This window comes from Melanerpes formicivorus, unplaced genomic scaffold (genome assembly GCF_026170545.1).
Source record: "Melanerpes formicivorus ecotype bairdi unplaced genomic scaffold, bMelFor1.0.p_v2 SCAF_19, whole genome shotgun sequence".
NCBI classification, from domain to species: Eukaryota; Metazoa; Chordata; class Aves; order Piciformes; family Picidae; genus Melanerpes; species Melanerpes formicivorus.
The window spans coordinates 11426464-11450846 of record NW_027142371.1 but is presented as its reverse complement, the minus strand read 5'-3'; the positions used below and the strand labels follow the sequence as shown (position 1 = coordinate 11450846).

The following is a 24383-nucleotide window of genomic DNA, read 5'->3' as shown; positions in this document are numbered from 1 at the left end:
GCTCAGCAGTCTGCTCTGGGCTGCAGCAGGGACTCCCCTGAGCCCCAGCAATCTCCGAACTGGAGCATGCTGTTTGGGTGAATGTGGAGAAGGACCAGATGCTCTCCTGCTTCTTGAGCATTCACAGGAGTCACAAGGAATGTAAAACACAACTGGGCATTCCCATGAGCCACCTCACACAGAGCTACTGAGATCTCAGTGATAGCAATAACAGGACTATGGAAAAATGAGATCAGGCTTATCTCCAAGAGGAAAAAAGAGCATCATTTGATAGGGAGCAAGACAAGAAGCAGATAAGATGCTGGAAATGCTCCCAAGTCCAGAATAATACTGACCTACCAAGTGTGAGATACCTGAAAAACACTGATAAAGTGTCCTGATTCTTCATCAGTTTTCTTCCTGCTTATCTGATTTATGCAGATGCAGGTTACACACTGCTTAGTGCCCCAGAGAGAAAAGGAAAGAGAGAGGCTGCAGTGTATTAGTGTGCCAGGGGAGGTTTAGGCTGGATGTTAGGAAGAAATTCTTCATGGAAAGAGCGATTGGTCATTGGAAGGAGCTGCCCAGGGAGGTGGTGGAGTCACCATCACTGGAATTGTTTAAAATAAGACTGGATGAGGCACTTGGTGCCATGGTTTAGTTGATTAGATGGTGCTGGCTGATAGATTGGACTTGATGATCTCAAAGGTCCATTCCAACCTGGTGAATTCTGTATTCTGTCTTCCTAGAGCAGAGCTAAAGGAAGCGTTAGAAGGCTTGCACTAACCCAAAGAATCTTCCCAGATTGCTGGTTAGGAACTGGGGATTACCATCTGAAAAAAACCCAAACCAAACCCAGCAGGAGAAAGCTTTTACATACTGTTATGTCAGTATGAACTGTGCATCAGAAAGTCCCAGATGGAGTTTCTTTAGCAGCTTGAGTTTGGACGTGGGACTTGGTGCCATGGTTTAGTCATGAGGTCTGTGGTGACAGGTTGGACTTGATGACCTTTGAGGTCTCTTCCAACCTTGGTGATTCTGTGAGGTGTTTCCCAGGAGAAGCTGCTCTTCTGCATGGGGTCTTTGGAAAGCCAGCTGGACAGCCCCTCTCTGAGCCTGACTGGTGTAAAAAAGCACAAACCTAATGGTGCTCAACAAGTGGGGTTTTGTTTGTTTCCTGAGTTTAGATGTTTCAGAGAAGCTTAGCACATCTCCATGCAGTGCCAGCTCACTGCTAGCAATGGCAAAGGGGCACTGTTTCAGCTGACTCCTGCAGCCGCAACCTGCCCTTGAGTTCATAGAATCATGGAATCAACCAGGTTGGAACAGACCACAGAGATCATCAAGTCCAACCTATTACCTAATACCTAACACCTCATGACAACTAGACCATGGCTCCAAGTGCCACATCCAATCCTTTTTGAACACCCCCAGGGATGGTGACTCCACCACCTCCCTGGGCAACACAGTTACTCTTCCTGGGAAAAACTTTCTCCTCACCTCCAGCCTAAACTCCCCCTGGTGCATCTTGAGACTGTGTGCTCTTGTTCTGGTGCTGGTTACCTGAGAGAAGAGACCAATCCCCACCTGTCTGCAACCTCCTTTGGGGAAGTTGTAGACAGCATGAAGGTCTCCCCTGAGCCTCCTCTTCTCCAGGCTAAACAACCCCAGCTCCCTCAGCCTCTCCTCACAGGGCTGTGCTCCAGGCCTCTCCCCAGCCTCATTCCCCTTCTCTGGACATGTCCAAGAGTCTCAATGTCCTTCTTAAACTGAGGAGCCCAGAAATGGACACAGTACTCAAGGTGTGGCCTGACCAGTGCTGAGCACAGGGCAGAATGTCTTCTCTGCTCTTGCTGGCCACACTATTCCTGATCCAGGCCAGGATGCCCTTTGCCTTCTTGGCCACCTGGGCACACTGCTGGCTCATGTTCAGAGTTGCTACAGACTGACTGTTCAGGGAATGAAGTAAATTGCTCATGCTAAAATTAACAATCCACCTTTTCATTTGGTTCATCAGGCTCAACCCTATCACTTTCTTCCCCCCACTTCAAGTAAAACAAATATTGTTGTCTGCATCTCCCAAGGCAAATCCACCACCAATCCATCCTTAGGAACAGAGGCATGCAAAGATGATGGGTAGTTTATTTCTCCCATGATAAAGATTTCTCTCAGATGCTCCTGAGATGACAAATGCTCAGCATATTCTATCTGCCAATGCCCTAAAGTCTCTCTCACAGCTCCTGATTTTTAATCCTGACCTCAGCTGAGGGGGGAAGGCCTTATCTGTGATTTCTTTGACTTTCAAAGCTTTGCTCCACTTGGAGCAGATTTTGTATCTTTAAAGCAAATTGGTAGAATGGTAAGAAATGACATTTTTCATATTAGTTTGAACCAGGACACGTTAGTATGTGGAACATTCTTGTCTGGAGCTCCAGTTTCTATAGTTACTAGTGCATTGGTGTTTCACTGAGCTGCTGCAATGTTAATTTTACCGTAGCTCTGCTTCCCTCTCAGTGGAAGGGTTGGGATGCAATGAGAGTTTTTGGGGGACTCATCCTGTACTAGACACTTTCAGGAGGTTTCTCAAGACCTTCTATCTCCTGACAGAATGTTACTTGGTAATGAAGTAGGCATAATGCAGCACAACTGAAAATTGTAACTTCATGAGAGATATAGTCTTCTAAGTGCCTCTAGGGAATTGAATGGGAGGTCCCTGGCTGGAGAATTGCAGCACCTTATTAGAAGGAGCAGAACGCTCTCATTTTCATCTTCTAAAATTGCTTTGTCCAGGTCAGTATGAAAACTTGAAGGGAACAGAAGAGAATTTGACATTTATTCTGTTCTAGAGGGAATAATTTGGTCACAGTAAATGCCAGCACATTCTGCACCCTCCAAACTCCTTGGACTGTTGGTAGAACTTGAACCATAGGTAGGTATGGGACCCCCAGCAAAAGAGAGATATGGACCTGCTGGAGCAGGTCCAGAGGAGGGCCACAAAGATGATCAGAGGACTGGAGCACCTCTTCTATGAAGACAGGCTGAGAGAGTTGGAGCCGTTCAGCATAGAGAAAGCTTCAGTGAGACCTTCTAACTACACTTCAGTATCTGAAGGGGACCTACAGGAAGGCTGGGGAGCGACTGTTTAGAAGGGCCTGTGGGGATAGGATGAAGGACAATGGTTTGAAACTGATTTAGGCTGGACAGAAGGACAAAGTTCTTTACTATGAGAAATACTGGAACAGGTTGCCCAGTGATGTGGTTGAGGTCCCATCCCTGGAGACATTCAAGACCAGATTTTGCCCTGGGCAGCCTGATCTAGTTGGAGATGTCCCTGCTGAGTGCAGGGGAGTTGCACAAGGTGACCTTTGAGGGCCCCTTTCAACCTGATGCAAGCTGTGAAAAGCAGCACTGCTGCTGCAGCAGAGCCACAGCCTCCCCACCACCTCCTGACCAGCATCACCACTTTTACTGGTTTGAGACTGCCAGGCTGGTAAAACAGACACATTTCCTTTCATTCAGCAGTCTGTCTTTATTGCTGTTTGATTTCAAAGCAAGCCAGAGGAGTTATTAATTATGAGCCTGATTCAGAGCCCACTGGGCTCAATAAAAGCTTTTCCACTGGCCCGGAGCACCCTGGGGCTAGTGCTGTGCTCCAAACCCAGCATCCTTCATAGCCACAGGGAAACCAGGCAAGCTTTGCTGCACAACAAACACAGACAAGGATCTCCTGTGGGGATGTAAAGATTTTGTCCTCCTGTAGCTTAATTATTTTTTCACTTCTGTTCCTCCCTCTGACGACTTAGCTCACTCAGTCGACTTCAGTCAATTCATTTGCTGTCCTAGAGGAAAATCAGACCTGTAAAGTCTGACACTGCATGGGCAAAACACCACCACTTGATCTTGACAAGTCGAGAAAAAGTTTTGCTGTGGGGAGAAGCAGCTAGAAAATCACCTGTGAGGCCCTCTTTGCATGGCCCAGCTTGCTCTGGTGCAGCCAAGTACCCCTCTGCCAGCTTGTGGCAAGGCAGAGGCAGCTTTATTGCTTCCCTTCCTCCCTTTCAGGGTCAGTTATTAGCTCTTTGCCCATCATGCTTTTCAATAAGCACAGCACCTCCACCACTCAAAGCTTTGCCAGTGAAAGGAAAGGAGCTACACAGCTCCAGCTCTGACTGAGGACATTCTCCAGTGCTGGGGGGGTGGGGGCTGACATGCCCCTCCACCCCAAAATTATAGAATCATAGAATGGCTTGAGTTGAAAGGGACATTAAAGATGACCTAGTTCCTGCCCACCTGCCATGGGCAGGGACACCTTCACACAGAATCACACGCACACAGAATCACCAAGGTTGGAAGAGACCTCCAAGATCATCAAGTCCAACCTGTCACCACAGACCTCATGACTAAACCATGGCACCAAGTGTCATGTCTAATCTCCTCTTGAACACCTGCAGGGATGGTGACTCCACCACCTCCCTGGGCAGCCCATTCCAATTGCTAATGACTCTCTCAGTGAAGAACTTTCTCCTCACCTCGAGCCTAAACTTCCCCTGGTGCAGCTTGAGATTCTGTCCTCTTGTTCTGGTGCTGGTTGCCTGGGAGAAGAGACCAACCCCCTCCTGGCTACAACCACCCTTCAGGTAGTTGTAGACAGCAATAAGGTCTCCTCTGAGCCACCAGACCAGATTTCTCTCATGCTTGCTTTTGATTTGCTGTGTGACAACACAGCAGCAATGATACATGATGGTGAAGGGGGAGCAGCAAGGGTTACCCTCCAAACCGAAGTGGAACACAAAGATGAGTACCACAGAGAAGACATGGTGCTGTTTTGGGAAGTGGGGCTGAAGGATTTCTCTTTACCTCACCCAGAGTGAGGTGAGAGGCTCAGACTAAAAGTGATCACAGTGATCACACCTGGGGAAGAGGAAAAAAGGAAAAACAAGCAGAGAAATCATAAAGAGCAAAACTGCCTTTGGAGTGACAGCTCAGAGCTCTTCATCCTCCTTGGGCAGGGAAAGCCTCAAATAAGAAGTTATCAATATTTGTAAACATCCAGCTGCAGGTTTGTTTAAACTCTCCCCTGCTGCATCAATTCCTGACCACAGATGGCATGTCTTCTCTCTGGAGAGATCAGTTTCTAGATGCTAGAAGTTTACCTTGGCCCTTATTTGGGTCTTATAAAAGACATCAGGGGGATCTGGAATGCAGTGCACCATTCTGCTCCTGTGCTCTCTGCACAGCACCAAGAACTTGCTCTTCTCCAGCACACAGAGATGCTGGGACGAGCCCCTCTCCACCGTGCTGTGTCTCCATTGCCATCTAGTGGCACCAGCCGTGGTCCCTACCTCACCCCATGCAAAACCCTGACCCATAGCCATGAGGTCAGGGCAAGGGTTTCTCTCCCCTGAAAAAAAAAAGTGTGGTGTTGTTTCTTTTAATGCAATCAAACCATTTCAATCTTTCTTCACTTCTTTCTTCCTTCCTGAATAATAGCAATCTAAGGATAAAAAGTGAATTATGAGTGTTTTCCCCAACTCCTGTCTACAGCAGGGCAGGAGTGGGGAGAGCTGAGGGGGTACGAGGAGCATCGAAGCTCTTCCACGCAGTTGGGCACAGAAGGGAGGCCACAGAAGCAGGAAGAGGACAGGAAACTGCAAAGCCAATTGTGTATCACGTTTGAAGCTTTAACTTGCTGTCATTTAAAAATCTCCAGGAGGCTTCCAAACAAATTCCTCACTAGAGAAAAAGTGGTTCATTGACTGCCTGGGGTTTTGTCTACAGTGAATAACATCCAGTTCTTCCTCCTTGGACTCCTTCCTGGGTGCTCATTTGTTTTACCTCTCTGTGGCTTTTCCTCAATACCAACCACTGCTTGTTTGTACTCTTAAACGGCATTACATCCCTCCTTAAACAAACCATAAGTGACGCAGGACTTTGACCTCATTTACGTAGTGTAGGTCTGGGAGAAACTTCATGACTTCAGTGGGCTTGGTCTGAGGATGAAAGACTGCGGTGAAGATATGACCTTTCCCTCTTTTGTTCTTCCTCCCCAGCGACCAAAAACCTCATTTTGCCTTTAAAAGCAATTATCCTCTCTCTCAGAAAGAGAATACAAGTCTGTAGGAGGCAGCAGCCCACAGGGTCTCAGTGGCTGCTGCTCCACCAGCCAGATGATGCTTCCTACAGCTCCTGTATCCACGAGGGGCTTTGTTAACACTGCACTTCCCATACAAACCTACATCCAACTCGTGTCATAGAATGGTTTGGATTGGAGGAGACCTTTAAAGGTCATCTAGTCCACTTCCCCTGCAGTGAGCAGGGACATCTTCAACTACACCAGGTTGCTCAGAGCCCTGTCCAACCTGACATGGAATGATTCCATTCCATGGAATGATGGGGGGTCTACCCCACCTCTGGGCAACCTGGGACACTGTGTCACCACCTTCATCATGAAAAATGTCTTCCTTCTAGATAATGTGAATCTCCCATCTTTTAGTTTAAAACCATCACCTTTTGTCCTGTCACAACATGTCCTGCTAAAAAGTCTGTCCCCCATCTTTCTTATAGGCCCCTTCTAGGTCCTGAAAGGGCACAGTAAGGTACCTGTGGATCTGCCTTTTCTCCAGGCTGAACAACCCCAACTGTCTCAGTCTGTCCTCATTGCAGAGGTGTTCCAATCCTCTGTTTTTGTGGCCCCCTCTAGATCTTCTCCATCAGCTGGGTGTCTTTCCTGTGCTGAGGGCTCCAGAGCTGAACGCAGCACTACAGGTCAGGTCTCATCAGAACAGAGGGTGAGAACCTTACCTTCTGGTCAAGATGATCAGAGGGAGATCCTCTGAACTCCTTTGGAGTGCAACCATGCAGCTATCCACTGTCATGTCTGGAGCACAATCCCTATGAGGAGTGGCTGGGGGAACTGAGGTTGCTTAGCCTGGTGAAGAGGAGGCTCAGGGGAGACCTTGTTGCTGTCTACAACTACCTGAAGGGAGGTTGTAGCCAGGTGGGGGTTGGTCTCTTCTCCCAGGCAACCAGCATCAGAACAAGAGGACACAGTCTCAAGCTGTGCCAGGGAAGTTTAGGCTGAATGTTAGGAAGAAATTCTTCACAGAAAGGGAGAATATCCATTGGAATGTGCTGCCCAGGGCGGTGGTGGAATCACTGTCCCTGGAGGTGTTTAAAATAAGACTGGATAAGGAACTTATTGCCATGGTTTAGTTGATTAGATGGTGTTTGGTGATAGGTTGGACTTGATGATCTCTGAGGTCTTTTCCAACCTGGTTAATATTGTGATTCTTTGATGACCAAATCCAGCAATCCCTGAAGTTTGTCCCAAACCAGCCCTTCAATCCAAAACCCTGGAGATTTGTGGAGGCAGGGAGCAGGAATAAGGTCAGTAGTCTGTTACCCTTCTTTGTGCCAACTAAAGGATCACCTTCTCTGTGCCAGGAACAAAGTATACCCACAGAGAGGAAAGCAGGAAAGAATGCTAGGAGACCTCTGGGTTGAGATAAAGAGTTTAACTGAAATGATAAGGCTATACTATTACCTTATCAGAAGGTGTGTGGATTTCTTTTTTGTTTATTGAACTTACCATTGGCCCATCAAAATCATGTTTGGGTTTGTCAATAAATTACCTAATACCCCAGAGTAGTGGAACATCCTGAAACTAGCCTCTAGCAATCATAAAAACATAGCCTCTAGCAATCAATAATAGTCAATAATTCATATTGGAATGTTATTTTAATATCCATTCTTTCTCAAGAACACTGGTCTCGCAGTCTGCCCCTTTTCCACCCCACCCACCCCATTTTCCCTCTTTTTGCTCTCAAAACCCAGAGCACCTGGGCTCTGTTGCAGTCTCCTCCCACCCCAGCTGTGGCCACTTAGCCCTCCCCACCCACTCCCCTATTTAATCCCTGCCAGGGGAGGGCAAAGCCCTAAGCTGAGCCCATCTGGGCTGGAGGATCCTCCTCTCATCGCTGGTGAGTGCCCATGGTGCACACTGGGTGATGGTGGTGGTGACAACAAAGGCCGGGGGGCCTGGTGGCCCCCCGGTTGTTAGGAACAACGTTGATTGCTACTCCAATATCCCCCACGGGTGCTGGCTGGGCTCTGTTACTGGGGCTGAGCTCCTCTGGGCAGTATCTTGGCTGGTTGAGGGTCTTGCCCCCTGCTCTGGGATGGGTGCAAAAATGGTGGTGGTGGAGCAGGAGCTGTTTAGGCAGTGTGGGGGATGGTGTGGAGGGAGCAGGAGCTGCTTTGGGAAGATGAAGGGGGGTGGTGGTGGGAGGCAGTGGGGTCTTTGTCTGAAGTGTTTTCTCTACCTTGGAGAAAACATGACCTGCAGTGAAGCCTGGCTCCCCATGGAGACACCTTGATGAGCTACAGTGAAGGCTGGATGTCCATGGGGTGGCCTGGACCCTATTAGCTGCAGGATGGGATTCTTAGGCAGCACAGATCCAGCCCACCTCTGCTGAGAAGAGCATCTGGGAAAGGGTGACAACTGAGTTAAAAACACACAGACACAAGTTCCTGTGAAATACTGATTATATTTCTATGCTTTCATAGCAATATAACACTTCATATGAGGCTGAGAAACAGACTTTCAAATATCTTAAGTTACCTGTACAACTACATAACCTGTTTATGGGACAGGAACACCTTGTTGCTGCCTGCTTAAACCCATGACTTACCAGTCCCACAGCAACACAGTAAATGCCCAGAATCCCAGGAGTCTTTTGCTTTTGCTCTGGAAACCTCACACTCAGATAAAGCTCATTTTATAAACACTAGAATTGCATTGCAACATCCATACATATATTAGGAAAACCTTCTTCCTTTCATAAATACATCAGACATGAAATGTGTTCCCCCAAATACATTCGTGCATTTCCCCCATCTGAGCTCCCTGGCTTTGCACCCAAAGTGTATGGAAGGCTGGGAAGGGCAATGTTTTGGGCAAGGCTTGGAGGCAGGTTCATGTTTGCAGGTAACTCCAAACCCAGGTGGAGGTTGTGAAGAAGCTTTTGGTGTTTGGATGGTGGCAGGATTGCTTCCTGCATCAGGGAACCCTGCCTCCCTGGAAAAAACAACAACATAAGGGCCCTCCTGCATGCTGTGCCCCATCAAAGCTGCACCAGCTGCCCATGTTCAAGCAGCCAAAAGCCACTCCCTATCTCACCCTTAGCACCTCTAGTCTTTCCAGCAGTTACTGGGGATGCTGAATTCTCTTCCAGCACTTGACAGAGGCTGGGGAGCATGGGCTTTGGAAGAAAGAGGTTCACTAGCTGGCTTTGGTGGAGGGGAATCTGTGACTGGAAGAAGCTGCTTTCTTCTCATTGAAGACTGACCACGCTCCCAGCGTCACCGTCCCTGTCTGCAACAGGATTGGTTTCACTTTTTCTCTGAGAGTTGCTCCTTTGCTAACAAAGGAAACAAATGCCCATCCTGTGTCCATTTACAAAAGCACAAATACACAAAATATACAAAAACATCTGCAAAGTAGCAGCTGGCACAAAAGAAGGGACAGTTTTGCAGCCCAGGTCCTGTCCCCGTGAGCACAATTTATACAGTGTAGGTGTCCAGGGGCTGGCCATGGCCCTCCCTCAGAGCTGTACTTGGATTGAGTGGCTGTGCAAACACAGCCATGCTAAGCACTAACCTCACCTGAGCTAGGTTGAGAGGGAAGCCAGGCATACACCCACCCAAATTCCACCTTTCCCCCCTGAGGAAGGTCCTGGTCAATATTGCAAGTGCACATTCAAAGGTCATTTGGGGAACACTGCCCTCCCTACCCACAAGCAAGCCAGTTACAAGTCAGCATCCCCTGTCCTCAAGGTAGTTTGTCCTTAGGGCAAGCTAGCCTTTAAGCAAGAGGTAAAGAGACAAATCCAACCCATTCTGACTTGTCTCATCTGCCTGAACTCAACATCTTTATGAAGCAAGCACAGAGAAGCATTGCATAGATCTGTATCCCGTGTCATCCCACACCATGCATAGATCTGCACCCCATGTCTTCCCACACCCAACAAACAGCAAGAAGAAAGTTCAAGTTTTGCACAGGACATTACAAAAGGCATCAGCTTGGAATGAAAGAAACTGAAGTGTCACCACGGTGTAAACCCTGCGATGAAGTGAGGCAGTGGATGTGCAGCACTCAGCAGCTCTGGGGGCTGGCTGCCTGTAGTGTACTGATGAATTTGGTAGACAAATCTCCTCTCAGACCCATCTCCCATTACACAGTAAGACAAATTTGCATAATTAGATAGCCTGCTCCTGAACAAAAGGAGGAATGTTCTGTGTCACAGGAAGGAGGAGGACACGTCGGGGCCATGTGCTTTGCATACAGTAGTTTTAAGGGCCAGCTGTCCTCTCTGCCATGCAGACCTCAGGACAGCAGGGCTCTGTGCAGGCTTAAGAAGTCCCAGCAAAAGTTTTGCTACAGTTGACTTTACAATTGAGATATTTAGAGCCCAGATCCTCTGGTGATTTAAATCCCATGTGCTCCATTGGAGTTACTGGTGCTTATTTCCACGAGTGGAGAATGTGGTCCTGGCTTGTCACAGAGGTAAAGCTATGGTAGCCCTTTCTTTAAATTAAATTAAGTTAAATAACTGCATATGGCATCAGCACACCATTTGGAAGGTGCTTCTGCTGTTAGGAAAATAACAAGCACACCAGTGGCTAATTAAATTATTTATCTTGAACTACAAAAAAAGAAATAAGTGATAATATTACTGCCTAACATCCTCTCGTTGTATTTCTGAGGCTGAGAAAGTCACTTGCCCACGTACAGCACTAGATATCCTCTTCAGCTGGCAGTGAAGCTTTGTGTTCCTGGAGGTCACTGTTAACGTTTTCAGAGGTGTCTGAGCTGCCTGGAGCTGACTCTGCTGGTGGAGGTTTGTAGAGTAAACAGGCGACTATAAAGAAGGTTGTCCCAAGCACCTGCAGCCATGAAGACATATCATTACTCTCTGCTCTCCCCAAAACCAGCTGCCCACCTCTCACCAGGGTTGAGATTTGCTGACCAGGCTTTGGAGAGGAGATCATAGAATCATACATTGTGCCCCTGTACTCGGCACTGGTTAGGCCACACCTTGGGCCCCTCAGTTCTGGGCCCCTCAGTTTAAGAAGGACATTGAGACTCTTGAACGTGTCCAGAGAAGGGCAACGAGGCTGGGGAGAGGCCTTGAGCACAAGCCCTATGAGGAGAGGCTGAGGGAGCTGGCATTGTTTAGCCTGGAGAAGAGGAGGCTCAGGGGAGACCTTATTGCTGTCTACAACTACCTGAAAGGAGGTTGTAGCCAGGAGGGGGTTGGTCTCTTCTCCCAGGCAAGCAGCACCAGAACAAGAGGACACAGTCTCAAGCTGCACCAGGGGAAGTTTAGGCTTGAGGTGAGGAGAAAGTTCTTCCCAGAGAGAGTTGTTAGCCATTGGAATGTGCTGCCCAGGGAGGTGGTGGAGTCCCCATCCCTGGAGATGTTCAAGAGGGGACTGGATGTGGCACTTGGTGCCATGGTTTAGTCGTGAGGTCTGTGATGACGGGTTGGACTTGATGATCTTTGATGTCTCTTCCAACTTTGGTGATTCTGTGATTTCAGCTGGAAAAGACCTTTAAGTTCATTGAGTCCAATCATCACCAGGTCTGGTGCTAAACCTCGACACAACATCTCTCCATCTTTTAAACACCTCCAGAGATGGTGTATTCAACCATCTCCCTGAGGGACCTGTTCCACTGTTAAAGAACCCTTTCAGAGAAGAAACTTTTCCTCATATCCAATTTGCAATTGGTGCAATTTGAGGTCACTTCCTCTCAGATGATGCTGGAGGGGGCAAGAATCTGAGTTTAGCCAGCCCCATAGCAGCAGGACAGTGAGAGCCTGAAAAGCTGTTCAGCCCCATGGTCACCCAGAGCACAGAGCTGTGGATCGACGCCACCTGAGCCATGTGCTGAAAGGCTTTTGAAAACCTTTTTATCACAGCAACTGCTAACCAACACTATCTAGGGTAAGTGCTTGCCTGGGAGCAGTTAAAGTGATGGTTTTCAGCTAATAAATAAGAAACATAGAGCTAAGCTCTCTTATTTTCTAGCAGTGATCGGGGAATGGTTATTTACGGCCTGCCCACGACGCCATCCCTCACTCTCACTAACACACTGCAGTTGTTTGTTTTACTCCATTTCTAGCAAAAATCACTTTGGCAACTGTTGGGAGAAGAGGAGGCTCTTTCATATGGTGCAGCAGATAGGTGTAAGCCTAGTAAATAGTGTGAATTTTAAGAGAATGATGGTGCCTGGAGCACCATTACCTGGCCAAAACCAAATGGAACTTTTGACTTCCCTGGGAACATTTCTGGTGGGAAGATCTAATTTGAGCTGGGGGTGGGGGGACACAGATCAGGAAGAGCTAATTTTGTAACATTCTATCCCCAAGGAAAACACACATCTCCTGAAGCCCTGCTGGCTTTATCAGAGAGTGAAGGGAACAGGCAGCATCACCTTGTAAACCAGTCCAGCGACGAGGGTGTACCGGCTCATGGCTGAGTTCTGGTACACGTAGCAAGAGCCTTGCTCGCCACACTGGTCCTGCCACAGCAGGCAGGATTTATCAATCATGGACCCAAAGGCAATGGGGCCAGGGATGCCTCCTGTGGGAAAAGAGAGTGGACCTTCAGTTTGGGTAGCATCCATGCAATAGAATAGAATAGAATTAACCAGGTTGGAAAAGACCTTTGAGATCATCGAGTCCAACCTATCACCCAACACCATCTAATCAACTAAACCATGGCACCAAGTGCCTCATCCAGTCCAGCCTTGGAGAAAAGCATCAAGATCTGCTACTACCAGGACTAAGCAAACTCATCCTGCAATGTCAAAGCCATAAGGTATCCAAAATATGCTGAGCACATACACCTGAGAATCCCATGGGTCTTTTGACCAGCTCACATACCCGTTCTACAAGAGCCAAAAGACAGACACAGGAACTTCATCACCTTTGCCCCTTGTTGTTTTCTGAAAATAAGGACACATTGCCTTAAACACTTTGGTCCACTACCTCACCTGTGACATGCTATAGAGCCTTTCACTCAGCTTGTAAATCACATGAAAAGCAAATTAGGTTCTTATGAATGACATCAAACAAAAGAAAGCATTCAACAGCCCACCTCCTGCTCGCTTCTTTTCCAACCCAAGGTGTTTTAGTCTTGGGTAACAGCTTGGCCCATGCTGATGCACAGATTCACCCTGATCCCTACCTAGTGTTCGTACCACGATCCACTGGATCCCGAGTGCAAATGACCTTTGCCTGTCGGAGACACACCTGGGGAACAGAAAGGGAATGGTTTAAAAATGCTGCCCAACTGCATGGCACCACCCCACAATGACACACTCTCAGGTCCAGCATATTTGAGACCTCCTTTGCCTTTAGAGACTGAGGTTCATCCCAGTGCAGTGTGCCCCCATCACTGCTGCAAACTGGGATGCACACCTCTGTGTCCCATCAGAGGAGAGAGCAGCCAATGCTAAATTTGCTTTCCCAGCTAGACGAGGAAGGGAGCTGGTCCTGATGTTTTCAAGCTGCCAGTAATGAGTTGGTTCCCAACACACTTTCCCCACAGCTTGGGCCAGAAGGATAAAGAAGAGCTGACTGAGAGGGGATCTTATTAATCTTTACAAATATTTGAAGGGTGGGTGTCAAGAAGAGGACAGTCTCTCTTCAGTGGCTCCCTGTGATAGAACAAGAGGCAATGAATACAAACTGGAACACAGGAAGTTCCACCCCAACATCAGGAAAAGCTTCTTTGCTGTGAGGCTGACAGAGCTCTTGAGCAGGCTACCCAGAGAGGTTGTGGAGTCTCCTCTGGAAGCTTTCAAAACTGGCCTGGATGCATTCCTGTGTGGCCTGCCCTAGGTTAATCTGCTCTGACAGAGGGGTTGGACTAGATGATCTCCAGAGGTTCCTGCCAATCCCTACCATCCTGTGATTCTATGAGTGGTGAATAGTTGGGCTTCTTTCAGCACTGGTGCAGGAGAAGATGACTCCATGCTCACCGCAGAGTGGCAGTCAGGGCAGGAATGCTGCTCAGGAAGGTGAAGAGGATCACCACGAACATGAAGAAGAGGAGCAGGGGTCTTTTGGCACAAGAGGAGCCACATTTCCCTGCTTCTGCATCACCAGAGCCAGTCAGGAGAGTTTTCTCAATGCAGCTACACTCATGATAGACCTGAGAAAGAAAGGTCAGTGGGTGGTTTGCCAGGCAGAGCACGGAAAAAGTCAAAGCTTTAGACAGAATGAAGCTCAGGGAGGACAGAAACCAGCTGGTTTTCCTTCCAGAGCAGAGCAAAGCTGAAATCAAGCTACATTCTCAACACACCTGTTTCAAAACAGGTTCTTCAATAAGAGAAATGAACTTTGCCAGGCTGCCTTTGAATGCTAAATGTCACCATGACTCTTCTCAAGCCTTTGCCTGCCTCTGTGAGTGACATGCAGAAAAGATGATGAGGTGCATCAAGCTCATTGAACACCCCGAAAAGAACTGGGGCAAGAATTAGCTCCCCACTTGCCTGTGTGATCTATCAGAGACTTCAACCCAGTTTAACCCACACCAAAGCAAAACCCACTGGACACACTGAGAGAAGCAACTCAGGGTGACCTCAGGATAGCTTATGCTTCCATTCCAGGTGGTGCTTAAGAGCATCCACCCTGCATTATGCTTTCACATTGATTTGCAGCAAAGCTCAGACCTGTGGAGGCTTGCAGAGCTGCCCAAAACTTTCACAAGATGTGTCAGCACCTTGTTGATACACAGTGCTTTCAGACCTACCTTCTTACCATTCCTGAGGTTTTCAGACACCTTTTTGCACCCAGCATGGCAGGGAGAGTAATACATAACATCATTGCTCCCACAGACAGGGCTGTAGGTCTCCTGTAGACAGCCACACTCGGCGTTGCAGGCTGCTGTCAGGTTTAGGTGGCCACCAGGCAAAGCACTAAGGGAAACACAGGAGCAGTCAGTGGGAAGACACTGAACGGCATTTTACAGGAGGAAATGGGTAGAAGCAAGAGAATGAGAAGGTGAGGTGGTGAGAGATGTGGTGCATCCCCAAGAAGCATAAAGCCAGCCTTGAGAAGGGTGTCATCTTATTTGGTTTTAACCATGAACAGGAGTTGTGTCCTGGAGCTGTCTCTTTCCCACAGCTACCAAGGTCACTGAAACTCAAGCAATCAGCTCAGAGGGAGACACTTCCATTTGGAAAGGAGATATCCACTTTTAGTTTATCCAGTTTATCCCACTGGATCGAGGTATCTATGGACAGAGACAGAGGATCCTGCAAAGGCAACTGAAGAGTGAAGCATCTCACACTTTATGATCTCCCCTCCCTTGCTAAAGAGGGAACCTCTTCCATAAACTCCAGCTAGATGGAAAAATTATCATCCATACTCTGTCTCTCACCCTCAATATCTGCCTGTGAAACTGACTGGACATCACCAACACATCCACATATGACTACCACCAACACCATGTGTTGACTTATCCTTTTATTCTGACCAGGGCCACGCAGCACAAGACCAAGAAGATGGCTGTTTTTACCTTCCCTCATACATCTGGGTTACTCCTGCCATTGGCATGTTGGGGCAGTGAATAAAGAAAATGAATATAGCCAGCAGACTGGACACTGTGCAGAGTAAACACAGTTTGATGATGCCTGAACAGCGGAGTTTAAATTTATTCACAAGGAATCCTCCCAGGAAAGTGCCTCCTCCTCCAGCTGGAACCACCAGGTAACCTGGGGGAAAACAAAAACAGAATGAAAAAAAAGCCACAAGCAAGTTTAGAAACGTCAGCAATGAGTTTTCATGTCTGAATATGCTGGCTGCAAAGTGTTGGCATGAGAGTAACCCCCTGGAGGCTGTGTGGCTTCTTGGTGGAAGTTCAATGGACTTTGCAACAGTAGGTGGTCCTCCATAACAGCTCATGTAATGGGCTATGAGCCCAGTAAGGCTGCTTTTCCTATCCAGAGATCTTAAACCAGACTCTTTAAGGAGCACATCATAAGTACTGATTCTTGATGGACATCAATTCCTCAGCCTACAATACAGCAGCTACGTGAGGATCTTCCCAGTTTCAGGATGCTGACCAAATAACTCTCCCAGTCTGGATATTCCTCATTAAAGGAAACATCTAATTAATGCTTTCTGGTGATGGAACAGCCTACAGTAATTCTGCCTTCCTCTAGAGGGTAACAGATGGCTACAGAAGTGACATGTTTCTTCCTGATGTCGGTAGATACAGCTCTGAAAATGCACTTGGTGCAGATGTGCTGACGGGAAACGATCGTATCTAATAGCTGAAGATGGGAACTGCTCTGTAAATGAACTGCAAAGAGTGTTTGTCTCCATTCCAAATGAGACTATGGTGCTCTTCTGATGGCAGGCAGAAGGGGAAAACATTGCTAAAACCTGGTTTCCTTACCAAAAAAGGTAGCAGCTTCAGAGGCACTTAAACTAAATTGAGATTCCAAGAACTTGGGTCCAAACGTGGACATCCCAGCAATGAGGGTGGCTTCAGTTGCTCCTGCTAAGCAGAGGAAGATGAAGGTAGGGTTCTTCAGAAGCAGCAGTACTGAGCTGGGAAGGAAAAACACACTGGAATTGAATCACTGTGGCACATTCTGATTTCAGATCTGCCTCATATCAGGAATGGGCTGCCCAGGGAGGTGGTGGAGTCACTGTCCCTGGAGGTGTTCACAAAAGGATTGGATGTGGCACGTGGAGCCGTGGTTTAGTTGTCATAAGGTGTTAGGTATTAGGTAATAGGTTGGACTCGATGGTGCCTGAGGGCTTTTCCACCTGGTTGATTCTGTGATTCAGCCAGAAGGATCACATGCAAGAGAAAGCTGCATCTCTTTGAAGGAAAAACCCAAAGATTGCTAATTGGAGTTTGAAAGAGCAGTGAGTTTCTCCACTTAAGGTTTATCATGTCCTACCAGCCAAGGAAGGATGCTGAGGACACCCTCACCTCTCCTGCCTGGAGGAGATGCTGGTGTTCTGGGGGAGACAGCCTGTCCTTAAACAGTCTGTGCTTAAAGCCTGCTTTTTAACATAACATCTTTCACGTGCCAGCTTGCTGTGGTTCTCACTCCTACTGGATGATGTGTTGATGAACTTTAGGCACCTCAGATGTGCCTACCCTGGACATATTTTACAGCCCTGTTTGCTACAGCAAATGGACAGGGAAATCCAAGAGACATCAACCAAACACCTAAACCAGAGGGAAATAATCTGAGACTCTTCTCTGTGGACCTCCTGAGGGCACCAGATGAGTCTGTTTATCCCATGCACACATGCAAAATGGGGACTGGACATCAGCAGTGTGTGTGTCTGTGTGTGATACAATTAACATCCAGAGTGTCCACAATTTGGGTATGGATGATTTAAGTGATGATCTTCAGGGCCAGGCTGAGAATCTTCCACTCCTAAATGGCATAACACTGAAAGGACACTCACCAAACCTCAAGCATTTCAAGGGTCTGTTAGTCCCTGGCACCTCAGTTTAAGAAGGACACTTGAACATGTCCAGAGAAGGGCAATGAGGCTGGGGAGAGGCCTGGAGCACAGCCCTGTGAGGAGAGGCTGAGGGAGCTGGGGTTGTTTAGCCTGGAGAAGAGAAGGCTCAGGGGAGACCTTATAGCTCTCTACAACTTCTCCAAAGGAGGTTGTAGCCAGGAGGGGGTTGGTCTCTTCTCCCAGGCAAGCAGCACCAGAACAAGAGGACACAGTCTCAAGCTGTGCCAGGGGAAGTTTAAACTTGAGGTTATGACAAAATTCTTCACTGAGAGAGGTGGTGGAGTCACCATCCCTGCAGGTGTTCAAGAGGGGATTGGATGTGGCACTTGGTGCCATGGTTTAGTCATGAGGTCTGTGGTGACAGGTTGGACTTCATGATCTTTGAGGTCTCTTCCAACCTTGGTGATTCTGTGATTCTGATGGTAGTTATCTTGGGACTCCCAATTCAAACAACCAAGAGCAGGGAACAAAGCTGTCTTACACCCTCACATACACATCTGCTACCCATGCACACCCACATCTTCATGAGAGTAACAATCTCTGACAACCATGGATCTTTTGCAGCTTGAGGGAAATGCCAAGCAAGCCTTTCTGCATGGAAGAAACACCTTCAAGGCACCTTCTATCCCACTAGAAAACAGGCAGCATGCTTTCTCCCACAGTCTCAGCACACTTCAAGCTTAATGTATAAATTGAGTAAATACATTTCCTTTTCAACCCATTGGGATTTAGAGATATAGCTCAAAATTGCCACGTGTCATTTATGTGCAGAGAGATGATCCAGGAATGATTCCAGCTCTGAGACACAGCAGGGCCCTCAGGCACATGGGATGGTCTCAATTATCTGCCACTCTCTCGGATATTGGACTGAGAGCGTTGACACTGCTCTGCAGGCAGCGCTTGGTAACCAGCTTGAAATGCTGCTGTGGCTTTCCCCAAGCCAAGCCCAGACCAGTATCACAGATCAACCTCTTTCTGAGACAGGCACAACCCTGCCATCCTGCAGCAATGGGGATGCCAGGGAGTGCTTGCTGGGTTGAATGGCACTGGCATTTAATACCTACTGCTTTGGAGGAAGTCAACTGTGGTATTGTGACTGAGTATCCTGGGAGGCATCAAGAAGAGTGTGGCAAGCAGGTCAAGGGAGGTTCTCCTCCTCCTCTACTCTGCCCTGGTGAGGCCTCATCTGCAATACTGTGCCCAGTTTTGGGCACCCCAGTTCAAGAACGATGAGGAACTGCTTGAGAGGGTACAGCAAAGGGCTACAACGATGGTTATGGGACTAGAACATCTCTCTTATGAAGACAGGCTGAGAGACTTGGGGCTTTTTAGCCTAGAGAAGACTGAAGGAGGATCTCTTCAGTGCTTATAAATAGCTCAAGGGTGGGTGTCAGGAGGACAGGGCCTGTCTCTTTTCAGTGATGCCCAGTGGCAGGACAAGAGGTAATGAGCACAAACTTAAAGACAGAAAGTTCCATCTAAACATGAGGAAGGACTTCTTTACTTAGAAGGTGGTAGAACACTGGAAGCACAGGCTACCCAGAGAGGTGGTGGAGTATCCATCTCTAGAGTCATTTAAAACCTGTCTGGGCACCATTCTGTGCAAGCTGCTTTAGGTGAACCTGCTCTGGCAGGGGAGTTGGACTGTGAGTGAGAGACATGCTGGGCTCAGCATCAGGTTTATGCAAATCTATCCACATAAAGTGGAGAATTTCATTGTACCAAAAGGACAAAGAAGCTGAAAGACAGAAATACCACACATTCTTCTTACTTCTGGATTATGTGGAGCTTTATACCAACCACTGTCTAGCTGTTGGGATTAGTTTCATTTGCTGAACTCTTTCCCAGGAAAGACCTTTTTGATTGTGCTTTATTTGGAAGCACAAAGCCAAGCCTCTCAGAGAGAAAACACTTCTTGTGATGTAGAAAGGGTAGAATGCCTTCACCTCTTTAAAGTTCAAGAGAAAAGAGAGGAATTGTTCCATGGCACTAGTGTGACTTCATGCCTGTTGTTGGCTGAAAGTTTCAGGTTAGACCTGCAGGTAGGAAAATGCAGAGGAACTCCTTTCAGCCTTAGGAGTAAGGATTTACTCATGTAGTTTAATCTGTTTGTAGACAGAAGGTGTAGTTGTGAGGAGCTACAGCATATAAAACCTTATCAAAGCCAACACCTTCTTAATTACACAACACCATTCCAGACAGAAACACCTAGCTCTTGATAGCCTTGACTGCTCTCAGTTCTTGCAGCCAAAGGGATTTCAGGAAGCTCAGCACTGCCAAGAGAAGAATCCCACCATCTCTAAAAGCCTGATCCTCATATGGGTGCATAGGGGTATCTTTCCTCAGGCAATGGTCCTGCTGAGTGAGCTGGACCCATCTGTGTGACCAGAGCCTGCTCCTCTGAGGAACACCTGCATGCCCAGGACATCCCAAAACACACCAGAGTGTGGCCACAAGCTATCAAGTCACTAATGACAGGCAGATATTGATGCAATCTTAGAACATGTGAATGGGATCTTTTCCAGCACAAAATGACATCTGCTGGCACCACCACCAAGGGAAGGCAGGACAGCACCACAGGAACATAAACCAACCTCACTTTGCAACACAGGAAGCTGCAATACTGCCATGAGACAAAGCAAAGCCAACTAATCCAGAAGGGATGAGTGAAACACTGACTGTAGCTTCTCATGCTGAAGTGAGAGCTTGACAGAGCAGTGAGTGATCCTCACAAATGCTGATCTACAGCTCACTAGGACAAAGCCTCCTCTCCTGGCACAGCTCCACGTGTCTTCTGTTCGAATCCCTCTGCACTGACAGCAGAGGTTATTTCATGAGAGCAATCATATGGAACCAGAGAAAGGAAAATGCAATTTTATCAGGCCTTTTCAAACCAAGAATTAAGACAGAAGCCTCTTGAGGGCAGAGGATTAAGCTGCAGGGGCTGCATTCCTGTAAGCTCCTGCCCTTGGGCAGCACTGTGAATCCAGCAATTCATTAAGCTTGCTTACAAAGGACCTGATGGCACGGGGTAGTATTTTGTTTCATCTGCTTATCTTTGTGAGACTCTAACTGTCCCCACTGTGTGAAAACGTGTGGCACCCCATCCCTTACTAGAACAAAAGCAACAGTATCCTTTGGCCTTGTTCTCCAGCCTGGTCCATGTGTCCCCATGAGCTGCAGGCACAGATGTGATCTCTGTAGCACAAGTTTCCAGAGGAGCAAGCCTTGAAGGCACTTCCCTTTTATTAATCACAAGCAGGGAACACAAATGTCTGTTGGGATTCAGCTTTCAAATGATAACCACACCAAGGACTGGGCTGATCTGAATTGTTTGATATGAGTTGCCCACCTTCAGTATTTTTCCTTAAGGGACAGGAGGTGAAGGGAAGATGCTCCTGGAGAAGCATTGCCTCCGTACCTGCTGTCAGCCAGCCTTCACCCAAGAAATGGTGAGAGTTTTGCTCCAGATAAGCAAGCAAAGCATCAGCCACTGAATTTCATCCCTCTCTGCTGCCCTGTGTCTGCTTGGTTTAGTCATAACCTTATCATTATTTAAATGCAGGTTTTGAATTTAATTTCCTGGCTGAGAATAAGCCATGACCTCGGAACATGGCAGCCAGTCAAGAATGCCATTTAATAACAGTATTGAAATCTCTTCAATGTAATATTCATCATAAAGCTGCCTTAGCCCCTGGGAAACTTCCTATGAAATCTCTTAAGACTTTCAGACCAATGTGAGTAGTTGTGCTGACACAACACAGAGTGACTGCTGCTGAAAACTCCTGTGTTGAGCACCTGCTGCAAACCTCCTCTGCCAGCACAAAGGCCAACACCACAACTGAAGTTCAGAAGTCACTGCTGGCAGAGGCATAGGGTTTGGCAACATTTCTCCTCCCTCTTTACTCTGCCCTAGTGGGGCTTCATCTGGTGTACTGGGTCCAGTTCTGCACTCTCCAGTTCAAGTGAAAGAGGGAACCACTGGAGAGGGTCCAATGAAGGGCCATGAAGATGCTGAGGGGCATGGAGCATCTCTGTGAGGAGGAAAGGCTGAGAGACCTGGAGCTGTTTAGCCTGGAGAAGAGCAGCCTGAGAGGGATCTTCTCAACGCTCAGCAAGAGCTAAAGGGTGGGGGGCAAGAGGATGGGGCCAGACTCTTCAGTGGTAACCAGTGATAGGAAAAGGGGCAACTGGCATTAACTAGAACAAAAGAACTTCCACCTCAGCAGCAGTAAAAATTTCTTTGCTGTGAGGGTGCTGGAGCCTTGGAGCCCACTGCCCAGAGAGGTTGTGGAGTCTCCTTCTCTGGACAGATTCCAAATTCGCTTAGACATTGTGATCCTGGAAAGCCTGTTGTGAGTGACCTTGCTTTAGCAGGGGTGTTGGACTGGATGATTCCCAGAAGTCCTTTCCAACCTCCACCATGCTGGGATTCTGTGAGTGCTTGCCCTTGCATGGGGCAGCCCTCAAATGTGGATGCAAACTCTGCCCTAACAGTCCTGGGAGAAAATGCAAAACAGGAAAAATCCTCTGATTGACTGCAAGATCTGAAAGATACTCAGAGACCTCTGCAGCATCCAGACTCTAAACACCAGCTAAAGCCACGCTGTAAATAAGGCAGACTGTCTCCCTCTGCCCTTCATTCAAATACAACTCAACATCAAAGAGTTTCAAAGCAAATGTTTCCAGGTTAAAAGACTACACTTTATTTTGGTCCCTCACTTGTTTCTAGCCAGGAACCCTTTAAACCATTTCCTACCAAACCTCTTCTGGTCCTCCCCCACACCTCAGAGCTAAGCAGCAGCTCTGTGATCAAACACACTGCTGTGTCACTGCTCTGCAGGAGAGATAAGAAGTAGTAACACATAAAACGTAGCTGCAAGATGAAAAGGCAAAAGAAAGAAGAAGGAAAAAAAAAAAGGAAAGAAGGGAACTGAAAGCTCTAGTGCAGAATATCTTGTTCCCTGGGTTTGGAATTGAGCTGAAAGAGCTGAGGGTTTTGTTTCCACTCTTTTCACATTAAAAGGACAGAACAGGAATTTAACACAGGTAAAAGCAGAGGAAGGGAAGAAAAGCCCCGAGGGAATGGAGAGAAAGAGACCTTGGACAACACCCAATTGCCCAGGAGAGGCCAACACAAGCAGACAGGAGGAAATAATACTACCAGGGAGAGGGAATGAGGTGACAATGTCTGTGCATGCCCTGTCACCTAGAAGCTGGCAGCAAGCCACTCCCAGTGAAACTCGGTGTGCTGCCTGTGACTGCAGGTGGATCACACATGGTCCATCACACACAGACATGAGCTTCTGAAAACCATAGGCAGGACTAGCCACTTGTCCCCTCCTCTTCCACATGATCCCCAGCAGAATTTCTAGCTCAGCCCATTTGCTAAGAGCCTCTGGCCACTGATGGGAGCAGGCACTCTGCAATTTCCCCATGAGAAAGCACTTTTGGAGACAGGCCAAACCTTTTAGCTAGCATCACAGAAAGGAAGCTCAGTTGGAGCCCATGGCTCTTGCTTTTGGGGAGGGTTTCCTGAACCTAAGGTGTGGGGTGGTTTTCTCACCGAGGTAGATCCTTAACTGTCTTCCCAAAGTCTGGATCTGATGCTTTTTTGTGGCTCCCATCCTTGAGCTGATGAGCCTCAGACACTCTCATCACGATGTACCGCTGGGACCCTGAAGACAAAAGGCAAATGGGAACAAGGAGCATGTGAAAATGCAACATGACATCCTCTCTCTGCCAACAGATGCAAGGGAGGAGCAGGGAAACAGGCAGCTGGAAAGCCATGGGGATGAAATCATAGAATCACAGAATTGTTAGGGTTGGAAGTCACCTCAAGGATCATCTAGTTCCAACCCCCCTGCCTTGGGCAGGGACACCTCACACTACAGCAGGTTGTTCAGAGCCACATCCAGCCTGATTTTAGAAACCTCCAGGGATGAGGCTTCCACCACCTCCCTGGGCAACCTGTGCCAGTGTCTCACCACCCTCATGGGGAAGAACTTCTTCCTCACAACCAATCTGAATCTACCCATTTCTAGTTTTTTTTTTCCATTCCCCCCAGTCCTATCACTCCCTGACACCCTAAAAAGTCCCTCCCCTGCTTTCTTGTGGGCCCCCTTAAGATACTGGAAGGCCACAATTAGGTCTTCTTGGAGCCTTCTCTTCCATCTAGGAATTCTAATGTAAATCCCAGGAGCTCTCCCTTTACCCCAGCATCCTCAGCTACATGTGTTCATGAGGATGTAAGTCCCAGGGTGACCAGGAGTACCATGAGGCCCTGTCCAAATTCCCTCGAGCTGTGTACCTGGGAGGCGCTGGGGGTAGCCCAGGATGGGGATGGAGATGAGGAGGGAGGCTGCTCCAGCACCGAGGAAGCCGATCCACCACGCCCCCACCCACAGCGTGTTCTCTGGGGTCATGTCGGTCCTGCAAGAAACAAGAGGACACAAGGGAGAGAAGCAGTGGTTTGAGATGGAGCAGGACAGCTCAGTGTGCCTCTCATTGAAGCTGGCAGGGCCTGGGGGGACACGAGGAGGGATGCCAGTGAAGAAAATGGAGCTCTGGCTTCTCCCTTTATGATCTACAGGGGATGCCATATCCATCATCATCCCTGCTTGCCACACCACAGCGCTGCCTCACCAGAGAGCACAATGCTTAATGAACCCAGGACATTGCAACATTTAATTCTCCTCTCATCTCTGGCTTGCATATTCACCTCTCCCTATTTCATCTGCACTGTGGAGGTTGCTACAACCCTTTTTCCACCCCAGACCCACCCTTTGCAAGAATACTGATGGAAATAACCCATTCCATGCCCTGGAAACCTTCTCCCAC

At 47.9% G+C, this 24383-nt stretch overlaps 1 protein-coding gene across 1 annotated transcript in view; it reads right to left on the bottom strand.

Annotated features, from left to right (window-relative positions):
* Positions 1-8514: 8514 nt before the first annotated feature.
* The window catches only part of SLCO4A1 (solute carrier organic anion transporter family member 4A1), a 32568-nt gene continuing 16699 nt past the window's right edge, over positions 8515-24383 (bottom strand). Inside the window, exons 4-12 of the mRNA XM_068150073.1 lie at positions 23854-23975; positions 23110-23221; positions 16450-16604; positions 15568-15763; positions 14800-14965; positions 14027-14199; positions 13231-13295; positions 12476-12624; positions 8515-10923 (exon numbers count right to left, since the gene is read on the bottom strand). Coding sequence (XP_068006174.1) covers positions 10774-10923; positions 12476-12624; positions 13231-13295; positions 14027-14199; positions 14800-14965; positions 15568-15763; positions 16450-16604; positions 23110-23221; positions 23854-23975 — 1288 coding nt within the window. The 3' untranslated portion in view covers positions 8515-10773. The remainder of the gene's footprint in view (positions 10924-12475; positions 12625-13230; positions 13296-14026; positions 14200-14799; positions 14966-15567; positions 15764-16449; positions 16605-23109; positions 23222-23853; positions 23976-24383) is intronic.